The sequence below is a fragment of the Dromaius novaehollandiae genome, chromosome 19 (assembly GCF_036370855.1).
Source record: "Dromaius novaehollandiae isolate bDroNov1 chromosome 19, bDroNov1.hap1, whole genome shotgun sequence".
NCBI lineage: Eukaryota > Metazoa > Chordata > Aves > Casuariiformes > Dromaiidae > Dromaius > Dromaius novaehollandiae.
The window spans coordinates 4,539,170-4,557,683 of NC_088116.1; the positions used below are offsets into that span (position 1 = coordinate 4,539,170).

The 18,514-nt window shown below is 48.8% G+C and overlaps 1 protein-coding gene across 2 annotated transcripts in view; it reads right to left on the reverse strand.

The window, feature by feature from the left end:
* Nucleotides 1-18,514, reverse strand: part of VPS53 (VPS53 subunit of GARP complex) — a 69,333-nt gene continuing 50,819 nt past the window's right edge. Inside the window, exons 18-23 of one of the 2 annotated variants that reach the window (XR_010392263.1) lie at nucleotides 15,138-15,286; nucleotides 9,759-9,828; nucleotides 6,395-6,532; nucleotides 3,397-3,501; nucleotides 1,756-3,023; nucleotides 1-1,481 (exon numbers count right to left, since the gene is read on the reverse strand). Coding sequence is in view for 1 of the 2 variants with exons in the window: in XM_064523174.1 (XP_064379244.1) it covers nucleotides 2,853-3,023; nucleotides 3,397-3,501; nucleotides 6,395-6,532; nucleotides 9,759-9,828; nucleotides 15,138-15,286 (633 nt within the window). In the remaining variant the exon portion in view is untranslated. Of the gene's footprint in view, nucleotides 3,024-3,396; nucleotides 3,502-6,394; nucleotides 6,533-9,758; nucleotides 9,829-15,137; nucleotides 15,287-18,514 lie in introns of both variants that reach the window. The other variant, XM_064523174.1, reaches the window with a different exon arrangement.

Below are 18,514 nucleotides of genomic sequence, written 5' to 3' on the forward strand. Positions count from 1 at the left end.
CACCAGTAACCATTTAATCCATTTTAGTGTGACACTCCAACATACAGCCGGAAATACTCCTTGGCCAAAAAATGTAAAAAGTGGCTTTTATACAGAAAAAGAACACCCTTGTTGGTCCCCCGGAGACATAACCCCCCCCAGCTCACATTCACACGTACAGAAGTGCCAGCGCCGATAAACACCCGAGTCAGGGGGACAAAACCTTTTAAAGCTGAAAGGGGAAAAACGTAAACTTGCCTTCTAGAAAAGTGGCACTCAAAACATCCAGGCCTACAGCGTTCTTCCGAAGGCGGAAACCAGAAATCCATTTTCCCTTTTCTCTTTAGAATTAAATGCAGAAAATGAAAAGTCTTCTGGGAAAGACACGTGACGACAGCTTCAATGTGGTCTTCAGCTACTCACAATTTAGCGAGTCGTCCACAGACATCGCAAGGAAAAATTAATCTAAAATAAGTTATTTATCTGCCCTGGGAATAGCGCATCTCTGCAAACCCTGTGTTCCTCCCGCCCTGGCTACTGCATTCGGTAATGCATACACCGTTCTGCACGTGCACCTTAACGTAATTTAATTTGTCCCTTGGGAAGAGCTGCTCACAATCCCACCGTGCTTTCAAACACCCTCTTCGGTCACTCGATGTGTACCAAGAGCAAACGCTACTCCCTGTGCAACCCCGATAAGAAACGGGAAACTTGGTGAAGCAACGACGGATTTAGCGAGTATTTCTAAACACCGAGCGGCCGGGAGCTGCCGCCCCTCCGAGCCGTTCGGAGACGAGTCCCCCCCGCCGCCGGGGAGCCCTGCGAGCAGCCCCCCTGCTCCTGACGGGCGGCACGGCCACGGCCACAGCCACGGCATCCTCCGCCGGGGTCCGGGCCCGGGGACCCACGAGGAGATTTCCTAAGCGGATGGTGCTGATACACGAGTTAACGCACGCCTGGCTGCGGGGGCAGACTGCTGCAAGCAGCGTCACCGAGAACTGACTGCCGAGGATTTCATCTCCGCTGATTTACCGCTCCTGCTCGAAGCACGGGGTCAGCCCTGGCTGTAAGCGCAGGCTCATTTGTCGGCCTTGCAAAATGAGTAAGGGATTTTACCTGGCCCTGCAAAAAGGACTTTACAAAGCCGGGCACAGAATTTGCCCTCCTATGGGCAGCGGTGAGAGGCAGAGCACAGCCCGTGCCCGCGCCTCCCCCCTGCGAGCACGGGCGGGCGGACGCGGCGTTAGCCCAGGATTTTGGCTCACTCGGGGAAACCTCTCATCCCACCTTCCAGCGAAGCTCTGGATGGAGTTTGTCCTCCCGGGGCGCATTGGGTCCGTCCCTCCCAGAACTGCAGCAGTTAATCGTAATCTCGTAGTGACAACACCCCTAATAAATACAGTCCAAGAGCCCCGGCTTGCCGTGGAGCGTGACCCTTCCAGGAAGGCGTCCAACGGCAGAGTCGCTCCTCACCTGCCAAACCAGCGCGTGGCTTTTTTCTTCTGCAAATACAAGTGAAGCTTCAGTTAAAAGCAAGCAGGCACAACTGCTCCATCCGCCCCCCAATCCATAGGGCACGGAGGAGCTTGGGAAGAGATCCCGTGGGGCTACCAAGGAGTCGATGCGTCCCTGCACGGGGGCTCCTGGGGGAAGCTGAGGCAAGGCTCAGCTCAGGGGAGCTCCGGGCCCCCGAGCCCAGCCCAAGCCCCGCTCCAGCTGCGTGGCCGGGTGCCAGCGGGAGCAGGAGGGTGGCACGGGTTACGCCAAATATTTCACCTTCGGTTCTCTTCTCCTCTGCACTGGTTCAAGCTGACGCTGGGAGGAGGAGACCGAAGAGGAGGAGGAGGAGAGGAAGGCCCCTGACGTCCGAGGCTGCTGTAAGCGTCCTGCCCGGGAACAGGCCCTGGCAGCCGCAGGCTCCTCACCAAAACCAGCCTTCCCAGCGTCTCTCCCGGCCGGGCAGCGAGGGTGCCAAAGGGGCACACCCGGGCTGGAGGACGCCGGCTGGCACGAGGGCGAGGGACGCTTCTTCCATGAAGGGCCCTTTGTGGGAGAGGGCGAGATGAGCATGGAAACTCCCGTTGGGACAGCGGCCGAGCCCAGCACACGCGGGAGAAATAACAAGAAGCTGCAGACGGGCTCAGCAGATGGCTGCTTTGGCCTTTAAGCCACCACAGCTAGGGAGGCTGCTGGCTCGGCGGCGGGCGGTTTGCCAGGGTGCGGAGGCGATGAATCCAGCCCTTTGCTCGTGCTCGGAAAGGGATCTGCCTTGCTGTCTCACTGGTGGTTTGTGCACGCATGCCTCTCGGGCAGCAGGGGAGAAGTCTGCTTCAGGCTTCTCTTCTGGGCATTTCTAATGATTTCAGTGAGCTGCAGATGCCGCGTCCCAGCTGTTAAAGCTTTTTTTTTTTTTTTTTTAATAAATAATGAAATAGAGGAACAGCTCTGCATCAGGGAGTGGGGAATGACACCAAATTCTCAGACAAAATCCTTAGTGCCGCAGGGGGAGCGCCCAGCGGGGCTGATGGGACACCACGTGTGTCCCAGCCAGGTATTCTGACTGGATAATCCCTCTACACCATCTTCACAGCTGATGGCTTCCAGGTACCTGTATTTTCTCCACCACATGGACCTGGCAGCGTCCTCGGTTTCATCCACGCTAAGCTATCTACAGGGCAAACTCCTTGGTCTGATTCTCCCTTGGTCTGAAGGGAGATGCAGTGCCACGGTCTACGATGGTTAACAGATCACAGGGCATGAGAGCGACCGGACACTGATTTTTCAGCAGCATAGTGTAAATAATAGTAAGTCTGAAGAGCTTTGCCCCCAGCGACTGCAGCTAGTCCTGAGCAACAAATTTTCCTTCTGCTCACTTAGAGCCTTTTTTTGATGAGTTTCTCCAGCTTCCGTATCCGAGAGGACTCCTGCTCTGGCGTAGGAGCGCTCAGCGAGAGGGAGCTGGTGTTCTCCGCGCCGGAGGGGGGGGCCGGGAGGCGCTGGCGGAAGAGCTCCAGCATGCTGCTTTGCTCGCTCCTCTTCAGGCCCTGCAAGAACAGAGAATGGTGAAATAAGCAGGTTAGACTTCACTGATCAGGGAGCTAGTGCACACGAGAGCAACTGCTGGAGAGCCCGTTTCAAGCCTCGGTCTTTTGTTCACCCACCGAGCGCCGTATGTAGATCTCTGAATGATCTAGGTACAACTGAGCTCAGCCATGGGGGCCAGCACAGCTGTGAGCACAAAGTGAACCCAAGAGCTGTTCTTCAGTAGAAACTACATGTTTTCAGAGTAGAGAGGACACACTCGTCCTACAGAGTGCTCCTACTCCCAAATCCCTCTGGATTTGTACTGAAAAAGTCACCAACGACTTCAGTGCAGCTCTAACAGATGAGCAGAAATTTTGTAAGACTAGTTCTAACCTTCATGTCTAGTATCTTCTGGAAAGTGTCTGTGCTGCAGTCGGCAAGGAGTTTGATGTAATTGTCCACAAACACAACTGGGGGCTCATGCGGAGCCATAACCACCTGCCGAGAGAGGGGAAAAAAGAGATCAGACAAATTCTGCGTGTTAAGTCAATGCACAGGCAGTGCAAGCACAGGAGTGACAGCTCGACTGGCTTCTCCTAAAATAAGATGCCTAAGGAAGAGCACAGGGGTTGTACGTGCGGATAGTAACTGAAAGGCAAAGGCGAGCGAAGAGAAGCGAAGTAAGGAGCAGCCGAGGAGCAGGGGGTAGTCTGGGGTAGTCTGACGATGCTCTTCCTGCAAACACTCCCTGCCCAGAACCGCGTGGGTCAGAGCAATCCGCTTTGCCATCTCGCTTCTGGTATTTAACCTCACGGATGAGAGCTGCCCCCTCGTAGCCAGATCTGGGCACTCAGTAACTCTGCGCTTTGGGCACAGCTCCGCTCGCACGCTCCTCTGGAGGGACTGGGATGCGGGCTGCTGATCAGCACGCTAATCCCCCTCTGACTTCCACCCCGGAGCTCAAAGCCTCTTAGTCCCAATGAAGATCAAGTCAGAAAAAAAAATAAAATACAGACTTCAAGCTGGAAAGAGGATTATTCATTTCTGTATTTCCCTTTTATGAGCAATGAGCTCCATAAAGAACACATCTTTTGCTAATCCTGGGTAGCAAAACCATCTTTCTGGGGAAGCTCGTGCATGTGTGTGTGTGAAGGTGCTCACACGCAGAGGAGAAAACAGCACAGGACCAGCCTCTGCCCTGCTTTTCATAGCATTTCCATATGTTTCCACTGACCCATTTCACCCCACGCTGTATTCTGTCACCGAGACGCTTCTTTCTTTCCCTGCACTTCAGACCAATGAAACATCATAGCCATGTATACACTTACAAATCCTTCATTTACAGCCCTTGTAAAAATCCTATGCCAAGTTGAAAAGCTGGACACCGTAGCCAGAGGAGAAAGGAAACAGCTCTGCAGGACGTGGACACCCTGACTCCCTCCTCCCTGCGTGGATCCGTGCGCTGTACAGTTTAGAGGAATGAATTTGTTTGTGCCTTCTATGGGCTTAACGATACTTCAACCAAATTAGCTGTGCTGGTATGAACTAGGGTGTGATAATGCGTGGTGGTATTGTTGTGTGCAACAGAAGCATCACTTCTGAGCCATTTTGCTGCTATGTAGGAGAGCCCTGAAAACACCGAGGGGGTGTGTTAGCCTGTACTTCTGATCGGGTACTGCCTGTGAAACACTTCTTAGGAAAAAGACTCTTAAATGCAGAATTTGGAAACAGCAAACAGACAGAGGAGTCTGAGTACTGACAAAAAGAAACAACCCACACGGCAAACAGAACAGCCTCAGGTGAACACTCAGCTCCGGGTTCCTGCAAGCAAATTGGTAGCAGGCACTTCGGAGAGGCTTTTTTCTTCCCCACGCCCAAGAGATGGGTGCTGACGCCAGCCTCAAATGCCGGCGCGTGGGTTACCTAACACTTTGGGTGATCAGGTTCAGTCGCTGTGATTAGCAAATTGGTCAGTCATGTAGCCCAGGCACTAGCTGATTACAGGAGCATTATTTTGTAATACATCTCTGCGGGGGTTTGTGGCCCTGAACACAGTAAGAGTATCGCTGCTTAATTGCTAGTTATACTGACAGTGAGCTCTCACCTGGGGCCAGCAAAAATGCTTTATACAGCAGCACAGCGAGCATGCTATGTCTGAAAAAGTGGTCACGCTGCTAATGCAAAGTCTATGAATCCAGCAGTACTTCCACAGCTTTCGCTCACTGCCTGAGGAGCGGGGCTCGGCAGCAATGATTTCCTATGTCGTCCTCATGTCATTCCTGAGGAAGCCAGTGTGATGTTAAGGGTAGACAACAGGTTAACTCTACTGCTGTTCTGATTCATATATAAGCTCCAGGGAAAGATGTTTCTGTACACAACAGGCACCAACCTCTGCTCCTCTTAAAAAGAATATCTTGTTCCTGCTAAGGTCATTTCTAAAAAAGTTTAGACTTGCTTTAACATTATTTACCAGGACCCAGTCATTTTATTCCAAAAGCATGGAATTTCATAATTCCTGAATCCTGAATGCAAACTCAACCTGACGTTACCTTGGGCATGGCAGCAAACCCATGCTGAACAGCGGGCAAGCACAGCGCAGTGCGGACTCGACATCCCCCTCTTGCCTTTGCTGCGGTTTACGTGAGGCTCCCACCATCATGACTGATACCAGGTCCCACTAACGCACGCACAGAAACACCCTCACAGCTTTGTTAGTGAGCAGAGGATAATCTCATCACCTAGCAGGGCACAACCTGCAAAGCTCCCATGGCTGCTCTTGGGATCAAACCTAACTTCTGCTTCCCGAAAGGCAAGAGCAGGGAGGCGGAGGCAGGGGAGATTGCTTTGCTTGCTACTTTTTATGAAGACAACACATTGCTTTTGGGTCATTTTCCAGGCAACAGGTCTGGAAAATGAAAAAGGGCTCTGGTGAATACAGAAACTCAGACATGTTTGCACTGGCTGTTACACTAGACAGTAAACAGGTGACTCAAGCACAGCTTGGCTCCCCTGCCTAAGTCTGCACCAAGGTCTGGACTAACCTGAACTGGAGCATTAGCCCTGCAGCAGACACTTAGGGATGTTAGCTGTGATTTCCACAAGCTCCCAAGGACATTTGGTGCCCCAACTCCACTAGTAAGCAGGACTTGAACACACTGTTATCTTGAAAAGTGGGGATGAAAATTCAAATGTGATGTTAAAACAGAGCTGCAGCAAAACCAAGGCAAAAAAGCCAGTTCTGCAGAACAGCTGGCAGCACACCCGTACAGGCACGCATACATTCACGTGAGATCGGCGGCGCCGCGTCCAGAGGAAGGGCCCCCTGGAATTCACTCACTCCCGTTCCCTGTCCAGCAGTCTGGCTGGCAGCTTATCAAGAGTCTTGAGTTACCTTCAGGATCATTTCAGCCCGAGTCATGCCTTTCACCACTATCTTGGTGTAGCTGGCCGGAGCCTTCCTCACCACTTGGGAGCCAATGGAAGGCAGATCCAGGAGAACCATTTTCAGGGAGTGAGTGTCCAGCAGCAGCTGCAAGAGTTAATAACACCCCGTTATTCAGATCCCTTTCACCAAGCTCCATTAGCTGCTAGAATCCAACATGCTTAGATGTTTCATACTTTACACACTGAAAAGGTTGTAGTAACTGGACTGTAGGAATAGGAGGAATCAACCCATGTAATGGCAGTTCAAGAAGACAAGATCACCTGTGGATATGTATCAGCACCCTTTTTTAACAGAACATCATTCTACTGACAAAGTAAGTTATGGCAGCTAATCACCTGGCCCATAAGGCATGGATTTCCCAGTCCTCTTCCCTTAACAGCATAAAGTGAAACAACCTTGATTACCTGTAACTGTATCATTAATTAGATAGATATTGAGGTCAAATCAATTAACACCTGCTTTTGCAGCAGCCAGCAATTACAACAGGTCTTCTACACTTACTCAGCCACTTGGTGATTTCTTTTCTTTAAAAATAAAACTGCAACACAGTACCTACATTGAGAACTACCCAGTATCCTGTGCTTACTGACAGTGAAACCCATGGCCTGTTGTATGTTGTTTTTTACTAAACCAGCAGCTAAATAAGCTTCAAGTAACAGCCACTAAAAGCAGCCAAGTAAGATGGGCATCACAGCTCAACCACCATCTGATGACAAAGTGCTGTGAGTTAGGCTTTCTTAGAGCAAAATTATCCCAAATACTGCAACAACTGACTGCACAAGGTAGATTTAAAGAGGTGAGACAAGATCTGTGATAGACAGAAATCTGAATACAAACTGGACAAAAGGAGCAAAATTTACTTATGTAGGACCACGTGTGAAAACCTGCCAGACCGTCCTCATACACAGTGCATTTCCTGCAAAAGGGTTCTCCAAGAAATGGGAGGACGTTTGCTCTCCTTGCGCGACGTGCAACATTACCGGCTCTGCAGAAACCCCTACAGCCGCCAGAGTGAACAACATGAGTATTTATGTCACAGCTTTCCACACACATGGGAATTCAGTTAAAACACAGGATCTGCAAGACAGAGCCAAAGAGGAGGGGTGGCAGGTCACGCTACTTCAAATCTGGACCCCGTTATCCGAGGCAGCGTGTCGTTTCTCTGTGGTGCTTGTTTCATGGTTTGCATGGGATGGGCAGATGCTATCAATCTAGTCCTGGGGAGCCCATAAACCACATCACAAACAAGTAGCTCTGCACCCAGCAGAACTGCTGGGGCCTGGTGTCATCTCACGCTGTCCATCAGAGCTGGATTCCTGAGCGTCCAGGAGGGATCCCACAGAATGAAGATTTTTCCATGGTCAGGGAATTCACATCTTTCCCATGTAAATTCTCTGATGTCTAATATGAGTTTTGCTCACTTGGCAGCCTTTCCCACGGTCACGACATGTCGGGGCTCTGTCCCCTCACCCTATTTCCAGGGAACTTTAGCAAGTCCACGTCCCTGGGATTGCTGACTTACCATAAGAGTTCACTGAAATGGCCAATCGTAGTAAGTCAGAGACACACACAGAAAGTAAGGTCATGTAGATCTTGTTCCTCAATACACCAAACAGTGGAAACCTCCAGAAACGCTGTGCTAGTGTCCAGATTTCAAACATGATTATTAGCAGAGAGACAGGAGTGCTAGGGACCAGGAAGGCAGGGAAAGCACCTGCCACAGCAACACTTGCATCAGGGGAGAGAAAGTGGCACTGAAAGATGCAGACAGGTGACCGGTGGGATTTTCCAAAGCTCCTGAAGCAGTTCAGGACCTAAATGCCATTGAGAGTGGAGTCACGGATGGGGTCGCGCATTTAGATGTCTACAGCAGCACACACGGATGAAAACCCCCTGGAATACTGAATTCTTGCACTTGCAGGAAACTAGGCATTAACTGTTTAATCCAGAAATACTGCCTATGAAACATTTCTCACCACCCTATTGAACAAGACTTGCAACGAAAGAAGGACACAGCCTCTCACGGCCAGAAGAGGAAGAGTAAGAAGGACACTACCAATGCCTTAGGTGCCTGAACTGCTAGGTGAAATTCCCAGAGGCTCCTAGGACATGGTGCTTCCCAACAGGTCTGTAGGTACATGAAGGCTTTTGCTCATCGCACAAGATGAGCAGGAACTGTATTTCACTTGCTTGCTTTCCATAAGGAAACAGGAATGTCTTCTTGGGAAGCTCCTGTTCCATTTGCAGAGACACACTGCTCAGGTGATTATCCATCTTCTGATGCCTAAAACCTAAGTGGCTTTTAAGGCACTGATCTGAAGTCCAAGGCTCTTCCATCAGGGACAAGTCTTGTCTTTTCTTCCTTTTTGAAATCAGCCCACAGTAGAGCAGCTGCATGTGCAGCAGACAGCTGAAAGCCTGCCTCATCCAAACCTCATCCCCGGCGAGCAGAGCGGTCCCAGCCCACAGGCAGGTGCAGGAGATGTGGGGTCAGAGCCCAGCAGCTGCACCATGCTCTAAAGGTAGTAAATACTCCACGCTGCCCACCCACGCGCACCTCGGGGGACGGGGGCTCCTGTCAGGGGTTGCTGTTTGAACAGAAAAGCATCCATGCAGTTCAAGTAGCAATAACTGGACTGTCTTCCTTCACTGGGATCACGTCTCACCGTCCGTGGCTTCCACAGCTCTCCGGAAGGGAAATGGGGAGGCAGGAGCTCGGACAAAGCTGGGCAGGGAGCAACTGTGGGCTGACCATGACTCTTCTGAGCAGAGGAGCAACAGGCTTCAGTTTAATGAACCCCCAGAGGAGGCAGAGCAGATGACCTGCTCTGAGAAAAGATGGGACAGGAAGATGACAGTCTTTCCGAGAAGGACATGGGAGCTCCCTGCAGCAGTTCCTGCCACAAGCAACTTTCTTTTCCTTTCCACAAACATATTGAAGATTGAGTCTCATCAGGACACCTCAGACAGGTGCTTAAGAGGTTTATTATTGCTGTGCAAATGAGAGCTCATCTGCTTGGGAAGGTGCTCAGCACCTCTCTTCCACATTCAGCTGTGGCAGGATCACTGAAAGCCTGCCTCAACCTGTCCCTCTACCAGAACACCACTCTCTCTCATGGAAAAAAAAAACCTTCTCTATCTCTGTTATACTGCATAAGTGTAAATTTTTCAGGTAACCAGAAGGCACTCAGCTGTCCCAGAATTCAGAGCATGCAGAACAGCTCTCTGCCACTTTCTATCAACAACTGCCTTGACTTCTAGAGCAGAGACGTGGTGAAATATAACAGCCACTGCAATTACTTTCTCTTACCTGTTCTGCTCCCACCATGCTAATGGGTTTGCACTTGAACAGGTGGTTGATGAACTTGGGAATGAAGGAGCTGCAGAGAAGAGAGATAAAATGACACAATTAAAGGTCAGTATTTGGAGTCATAGTCTTCTGTGGTAACAAAGCATGCAAAAACAAAACAGTATGGCTTTCCACAAAGATATGGTAAGTGCATGCTTCTCAAACTGACTCGAGGCACATTAAGAATACTAAATAAAACAACAAAAATTATTTACAATTCCTTTGCTTTAATCCATGCTGATCTCAAAGTTAATTGAGAAGCAGCACACATACTCTATGTTACTGCATTGCTATAAAATGTATATAAAGTATCACAGTGCAAGTTCAAGAACAAGCAAACTATTGTACATAATAAAAAAGCAACACATCAGGGTTATAGCTATTCACAGAGTGGAAGTATCTTGATTGTATCCAGAACCTACACTTTACTGCATACTAGTAATTCCATAATGTGCATATTACAGACTGAACTTGAGGTCCAGCCAAGACTGGAGGTCTGCTGGGTCCTGGACATTCACACACAAAGGCAATCTTCCAGAAAGCTTCTAGCCAACACAATCAAGAGAAGAAAAAGTTTTGTGAAAAGGAAAACGCTATTACCCCTATCTTACTAATGGAGACTTGAGACTCAGAGAAATTATTAAGTTACATGCACTCAAAAGGGGAGAACTTGGCAAATACGGAAGTTAAACCCAATATTCTGAGTTCCCATTTGGTGCTTGAACACAAACCTGCTTCAGTCAATGTACTCCAGAACATCAACTTTGGTTTTAGGTTTTTCCTTCTAGATTTTAGGCTTTGTGGTTGTTTTATTCCTCAGTGCAAAAGCAGATGCTCCCTTTTAGCAGAAGGACTGCCCGAACACTTGCAAGACAAGCTCCTGCCCTACATACCATATCGAGCCGCAGCACCAGGAAAATTCAGTAGCTAACCATGCAGAGGATGACCAGGGTAAGTGATACAAACTCCTCTGGGATGGAGGAGTCACCTGCCAGGACCACATCGCTAATACCCTTACCTTCCTTTTATTGGCTTGTTTTGAATTTGCTCAGCTTCTTTCACATGGCCTTCTTGGGCTGAATGTCTACAAGGCTCATGTTTCCAGGTCCTTGTCCATGACCTGGTCGCTCTGCCCTAAGTTACTGCAAGTTGGTCTGTTTTCTATGCTTTTGCATAAAGCACCATTTATGGTGATAATCTAAACTCAGCGTGGTTTCCCCCTTGCATCTGTCAAGCTGTTCGTTTCCTTCCCACGAAGCAAGGAGCGTGGACAACATCTTGCTTGTCCTGCCACCTGTTTTCCGAGCCAGGACATTTTTTTTTTTTGCCCTTTCTCATGAAAGAATGACAAAAGCATAACTCTGGCACAGAGCGTGCCAAGCTGCTGAGCAAATCAAAAGGAATGGTTCAAGGAAGCGTCCTTCCAAGCAAAGACTCCTTCCCTTCCCCTTCTCTCAGAGACAGAGCCACGACCTCTCTCAGCGAACGATCTTTTCCTGGAAAGGTGTCGAGAGGGAGAACAATTTCAAACCATTACTGAGAAACAGCTCCTGGGCTGCCCCAAATAGCTTTCAATTTGGCCACCAGAGAAACATCCTTGGCAACAGACTATAAATAAGAGGAAGAAAATAAACTCCTGCTGCACTAAAGCATTACAGCAGAGATATAACTTATCCCTCTTAGAAGGCCATTTTTCAGGTGCATAAATAAATCCCAGAGGGCAATTTTAGTGCGCCAGGAACAGCTGGAGTTCACGCGATCCTATGAAACGAACAATCAGTAGCAGCTCTGGATGCAGCGACCTGCTACAAATGGGAGACCACTAGAGATTAATTGCACCTTTGATCTTACATGTAGGTCCAACCCTCCCTTCCTCTTTAAGGTCAGGCCTGGAGCTCATGCTTCATGTTGCGTATGAGAAACAGGGAGAGCCTTTCTTCTGCAGGGTGGCAGACCGGCAGCCAAAGGATTCCCTCCTCCTTTTCTTTCTTTTTCTCCTTCCCCCTCTTTTTGCTGTATAACCACATGGGCTCCCATAGGCAGCATCCTGTCTTGCACGAAACAACTCCCAGGCCCCTCTGAAGGGCCACCCACAATCAGTGCAGCAGGGTAAAGTGACCTGCCATCCTAGCATGCCTGCTATTTCACGCTGTCTTATTGGAAACAGCTTCTCAGCTCCAACAGGACAGACAAGTCAAACTGCAAGACGCAAGGACTGCTCTGGTATTTTTTTTTTTAACTTCTACAGTCTAGCAGAGGCCATCAAGAGCAGTTGTGCCTAACTAAAAAATTCACCTGAGCTTCTTGTCTAAGTTGGACTCGACGTTTGGCTCTACAGCAGCGTACAGCAGGCAATCCTGATGTGAACGATATGTGCGCATCCGAGGGGCAATGCTCTGCACGGTCCTGTGCTCTGAATGCCTGTACTCCCTGCACATCCGCGGAGCTAGACTGGATGCCACAGTTCATTTACGGTTTCAGCTATAAAACTGTATCCAGTGAACCCTCCATGCAAGCAGACAAGTCCCCAGTGTAACAATAAAGCAGTGCAAGACAGATTAGGAACCTAAAGCACAGAAACCACAGCGTTTGAAAGGCTCCCGTCCAACAGGAGTGGCTCTGCCAAGCCTGTGCTTTCCTAATCCCCTGCACTGATGATGCATTAAACACAGTGCTTCGCTACGCGAGGCAGAGCGAGCTGCAACCACGGTCTATCTGTCCCGCCGGAGACGAGCTACTACAGAACGTGGTTCAAAGCATCCTGCTGTTACCGAGTCACTGCGGCAGGGAAGCGCTTTGCTTCGCGCCACCCTCCGAGGCGGCGATCGGCCCTTGCAGACTCGCCCCGATTCAGCTCAGCTGCTACTTCAAAACCTGCGGGAGTCTTAACTCCCCTCATTAAAAGCACTGTGCAAAGGCCAGAGTTAGTGGAAAGATGTCTACTGCAATTACCCACCGCGTTTCGCTGCTTTCGATTAATGAAAGCTTTTTTTGTGATGGGGAGAGCTGTTTTTCTTTCTTGTCTCTCAGCTCTAATCCCTTCGTCATTTGAGGGCAGGTCACAGACTTCCCAAGCACATGCCAGTGTAGGAGCCACAGCCTCCCTGCTGCAGGGTTGGATTTCGAGGGGTGAGTGACCGAGGCACGGCGAGAGCAGAGCCCTCCGCGCCGCCGGCGAGCGCTTCCCAGACCTGCTGCTGCTGCTTGCGATTTCAAGGGAGTGAGGGTTGGTCAAAACAAAGCAGAGATGACAGATTAGATTAGAGGTTTGATACAATTTCTGATGGTAATTTTTCTTCTTCCAGATTCGGCTCAGATCCATCGGTTTTGAATTTAGTGACTTCAGATGCCTTCTCCCCTGTGGTCCCGTAACTCAACACTAGCCCTTTGTACAATCCATTAGAGTGAAGAAGTGGCTGGCAGTGCAAAAAGATACAGGCATTAACACACAGAAAAGCGCTATGCCTGTTAAAAGGATTTTCAGTGCTGTGTAGCACACAAAAGGCTAGGTATGTATTAGACAGGCTGGCATCTTCCCTAAGAATTCAAAGTTTAAAAAATACAAACGTTTGTGTCTTACCCACTGTGCTAGTTCTCCTTAAAACCAAGTTGTACAGCAGGACTTCAAATACAATCTGGCAAAAACACTATCTTCAGGGGCTCTCAAGGAACCAGATTTTCACTTCCATGCCTGATCTACAGCTCAGTGAATTCAGGACTGTGTCTCAACTTTAACACGTTTTAGATCAGGCTTGTACTTGTATTAAGAAGTTTTTAAAGCAGAGTGGCAGTTTTGCAGGTTTCTGTGGTTTTCTATGGAAGGAGATCTGATGCAGACACTCAGTTTAGACGTGAACTTCTCTCAAATGTGAGAGCTGGGTATTTTATCCAGAGTTTACTTGGTATGTGCTTAGTAATAAAGTTAAAAGGGAGGCAGCTAAGCCGAGGTATTAAGAGTGTGCTGTGAACAGCTGAGTAAATGGTTTTTTATTTATCACCATGTTAGCAATATAAAATTCAATCATAACCCACATAGGAGGCTTAAGTGCAATAAATTTTCACTGAGACAGCATTTCAAACAGTGATTATGGGCAATGTCATAATATGATTTATCAGTAACTGCTTCTTAATGCAAACTAATGAGTACCCAGAGAAAGAAAGGGGAACAAAACTCTCAGGCCATCCACCCTGTGCAAAAGCTAATGGTTCTCAAGGGAGCCTACTGCATCCTTTGCTGCTGAAGTAGGAACTGAAGCTCCAGTCTCAAGTCCCCACAGTAACTGCCAGGCCAAACAGTTTATTTCAGAATAATTAGCTTACCAGAGCTGAATAGAATGCTAAGGTATTTTAAAGAGTGACAGGTGATGGGTATAGAGGCGTGGGAGCAGTACTACCAGGATAGCAATGTGCTGCCCCAAAAGCAGCAGCTACGACTGGCCAGGCCACTATCCCCAGCGGCTTTTTCTTGGGGCACTGGCATGCAGAGTTCAACTGGCCTCGGGTGAGCAAGGAAGAGTTCAGAATATCTTCCCAAAGAACTGAATTTTAGTTTTGGACACATGGCTTCAAAGTTTGGATTTCCAAGAGATGCTAGAGAGCTGTGCTCTCAACCCTGAAACCAAAGGCAACAGGACTTTCTGCCTAATCTTCTCGTTCCTTTCATGCTGCCCAACATTAAGTGTCATGCCAGGAAGACACTTGTAACATCCCCCTAAATCTTGAAGTATATTTCCATTCCTTACTGAACTATTTTTGCACAGAAAAGCAGCTTTCAGACAGTGAACTGAGCACTTAATCATCACACGTGCCCTCCTTTTAGTCCTCTAGTTATTACAGAAGTTATTTTGAGGCAAATGATGCATCAGAGCTCTCTGGGCTTGAAAGCATCACAGCCTCGTCTCAGAGAAAGGAAGTAGGTTCCCACAACAAGAGTCATCTGTCAGCTCTTCTGTAACAGTCCTCTACGCTCAGATGTTCAAAGCCTTTTTAATATGCCCAAGGTCCAAAACCTTCTGTACTTGGCAAACAGTAGGCAGCGATCATCAAAATATTTTATGAGATGGTTTAGGCTTGCAAGAAGGAACCAATACAAACGTCTGAGAAAATCTGCCTCAGCAGGAAACTTGAGACAAGAAATGGAAGTGTCTTTCAACCTCGCCAGCAGCTGCTGGTGCTTGCTGCCCTACCCCACCTCCTTCTGCGCTCTCCCTGGACGGGAGGGTCTTGACCCAGGGATCGAGAGCCACTGATGCCAGAAGGCAAGCTAGAAGGCAAACAGATTATCACGTACAAACAGATGAGCGAGAGCTAGAGAAATTCTGTGCCAAGCTGGTAACTTACTTTGCAAATTTAATACAGAACTGAGTGAAGTACTTTCTTGTGGAGGCCAGGTTGTCGCGGATGATGGGGACATTCTGTTTAATGTGAAGAATCACCGAGGTGACATAAGGACTCTGGTCACCAACATGTTCCACGTTCTGCCACTGCATCTGCACAAAGGGGGGAAAAAACAATGAAAAGACTGTTTAGCTCATTAGGATTCAAGTAAAACATATGAGAAAACCTGTACAAACTTCCTGTCAAAGGATCTCTGGGGAATCATCAAGAAGCTCTCTCTGTGGCTCCCTGCTATCAAGGCCACATTTTTCATCACTTCACTAAGCAAAACCCTTCTGAGAACTTCCAAGCTTTTCTCCCCCATAGGACCACAGGTACCCAGCAAAAGCAGACAAGACACAAAATAAAAAAAGCCAAAATGGCCCTTTCTGCACCAAAGCACAGAGAGATTGTGACTGTGGTGAGCTACACAAATGGGGAACATTACGATCAAAAAAGCTCTCGGGGCGTCCCAGACTGCCTTAATATTTAACCTTTCCCAGTTTACTGGGATGAAGTGCCCATATAAATCTTGATTATAGGCATTTGAGAAAATAACTGCAAGCTTGCAAAGTCTGGATTCCTGTATGGCAGCCAAGCCATTAATACTGGTGAGACTGATGACAGATGGAAGAGGTAGAAATAACCTTAAAGTCAAAACACTCTGCACCAGTGTAGCTGACACTGAAAACACTTCTAGTGTAGACGCTAGGACGCAAACTTCAGCACATCCCAAATACATGTACAAAAACATATAAAAAAATGAAGAATTACTCAATCTCCGTTTTTGTTTTTAATCTAACATCAGCAGAAATGTTACAGAATAACCCCTATTAGCCAGATACGTGACTCCCCTGACTTTTTCTGAGTCTCATTTGAAGTACATAACAAGTACACATTATAAGTCACTTGAAAAAGAGGCAATTGGGCAAGATCTTGATGTCCCTGGCAATCGTGTATCTAATCTGTCACTGAAGAACAGGAGCATCCAGAAACGAGCTGCTGAGCACTGCTGCTACCCAGAGATGATGCAGTGGGTGACTCTGCTCTGCAAGGTGCCCCCTCTAACCGGTTAGGGCTGCGGTTCCTCACGCTGGAGATGAACCGGGAGTAAAACAAGTAAGAAAATCAGGAGAGAAAAGCAGGCACATGCAGAAAGAGATGAGCTCTCCTTTGAGGAGAGGTCTGCCCTCAAACTTGTTTTCTCAAGTTCTGGATTTTGCACCTAAAGTTTTTTATTCCTGTTTTTAATTTAATTACAGCTACTTTGTGCCCTGCAATTCAGCTGATTCAATCCCATCCAAACAGACCGCAGCACAAGTGACTTAATGGGCAAGAGGAGCCAAATTCTCTACAAAACCCAGTATCTGACAGAGCCTGCACATGTCCTACCAAAGCTGTTCTCATTAAAAAAACAAAAAAACCCGAACACCCAAAACGCTCATCTCATTAAGTGGGTAATTAGAAGGGATATTTCACTCAATAGCTGCTCTACACGCTTTAATTCTGTCTTGCTTTGATTTGGAAGATTGCTCAGAAGACGACGACTGCTTTCTATTGCTCTTGGCGACTGTCACACCCCCGAAACACGCTCGCTCGCGCACCCCGGCCCTGGCCGCTCCCGACTGACGGCAATCCCGCGAACGGCCTGCGCCAGGACGCGGGGGACGGCCAAAGAGCGGGAAGGGGCTGCTGACTTGAATTATTACAGCAACAATAAAACAGTAGCTTTTTCATTTTGTTGGTCTTCATTCCAAAAGCAATACTTTACAAGCAAACTTTTAAAGCATGACCAGTAAAAATAGTGCTTTGTGTGCATGTGGGTGTGTTTCACCAGAAAAAACCCCCAGTAGCTGCAGTGAAAGAAATAGCACACACACTGAAAAGTCATCAGAAGAAATATGAGCCCGACCCTTCTGGTAAAGCTTTGTTCCTGTCATTTTAAATTTATTCCTCTTTTTCCCCCCTCCTGTGTTTTTCTTGGGATACCCACAGAGTTTATACACACAAGTTGAACGTTAGCCCGAAGACCAGCAGCGCTACGGCCTCCCGCTCGGCAGCCGCCGCGGGAAACGCGGCACGCGGGGAGAGCGGCCGCCCGCGAGGGCAGGCACGGGATCTGCAGAGCTGGTGCTACCTCCAGAGCCGTTTTTTCTGCAGGAAAAAGACACAGTCCTCGAGGGTTTAGGGTGCCTGCTTAAAACGGGGAGGAGAAGAGGGGCCCCCAGCAGAACGGGGTGGTTTGGTGCTCCCGGGCTCGGGGAGCGCCGGTGGCCGCAGGGCCAGCTCCTTCCCCTTGATCCCGTGTCCCACGCGCGGGAAGGGGCCGGAGCGGGAAGGAAGGCCAGAAGGGCGCTGCCGGCAGCAGATATCGCCGCCTTTGAAACCGCCTCCGTCGTTTCCCGACACGGCCTTTCGTTTGCACTCCGCTGCACGCTGCGCCTGGTGTGAAGGCTCAAAACACTCACGCTGGCTTTCAATTAGCAGCTGGCTGCTCCCTTGGCTTCGCTCTCAGGGTTTTCCTTGCACGCACTGGAGAGATCATTAAAGCTCTGTGCTTAAGCGCTCGCTGTTGTCCACTCAATTGCAAGGAAATGGGAAATGGCAGCTGTGCCAAAAGGTTTTAGCAAAACATAAAAAAGCAGCAAGCAAACGACATGAGTCACTAAAACATCCCCAGTCCCCCTTTACAAGCACAGAGCATTACATACAAATTGATGTTTAATTCAGCAAATAAATCAAACCTTACCCAGTGCAATCCATAAGCTTAACCGGACCCAAAGTACCCAATGCAGATAAGCGCTTCCTTCATCCCAACAATTAAAAAAAGCACACAGGCTGTTTAAATCCCCGCTATATATCAGTACAACATGTTCATGGTACTTTGTTATCCACAAAAAAATAACGTACACCAGCAAGTGATTCCTCATTAAAATTTCCACGTGTGGCACCCACGCGAGCACACGCAGCCATCCTTGTTCTCCCTGGCTCTAGGTCTCTACTCGTTACGGAGGAATTTTCCACCGTTGGCCAGGGTTTGCTCCCAAAGACAATACGTCTCTCACTTTGCAGATGTCATGCAGAGCACAGCTGGTCAGCCATGCATGAAACACTATCGCTGTCAGCATCCAGATTTCCTCAGAGGCTGCTCCACCTCACCTCCAGTCCCCCAGGGCACCCCGGCTTCTGCAGCAACTAAGACTGGTGAATTGCTGGTGCGGCCCTGACAGCCCAGGCACCGCTGCAGCGAGCTTCCCGGGCAGGAGTGCCCAGGGATCAAGGTGGGCATGGGCACCACGCTGGGGGCCAGGTCGCTGGCAGGAAATTTGCTTTGCGCCAGT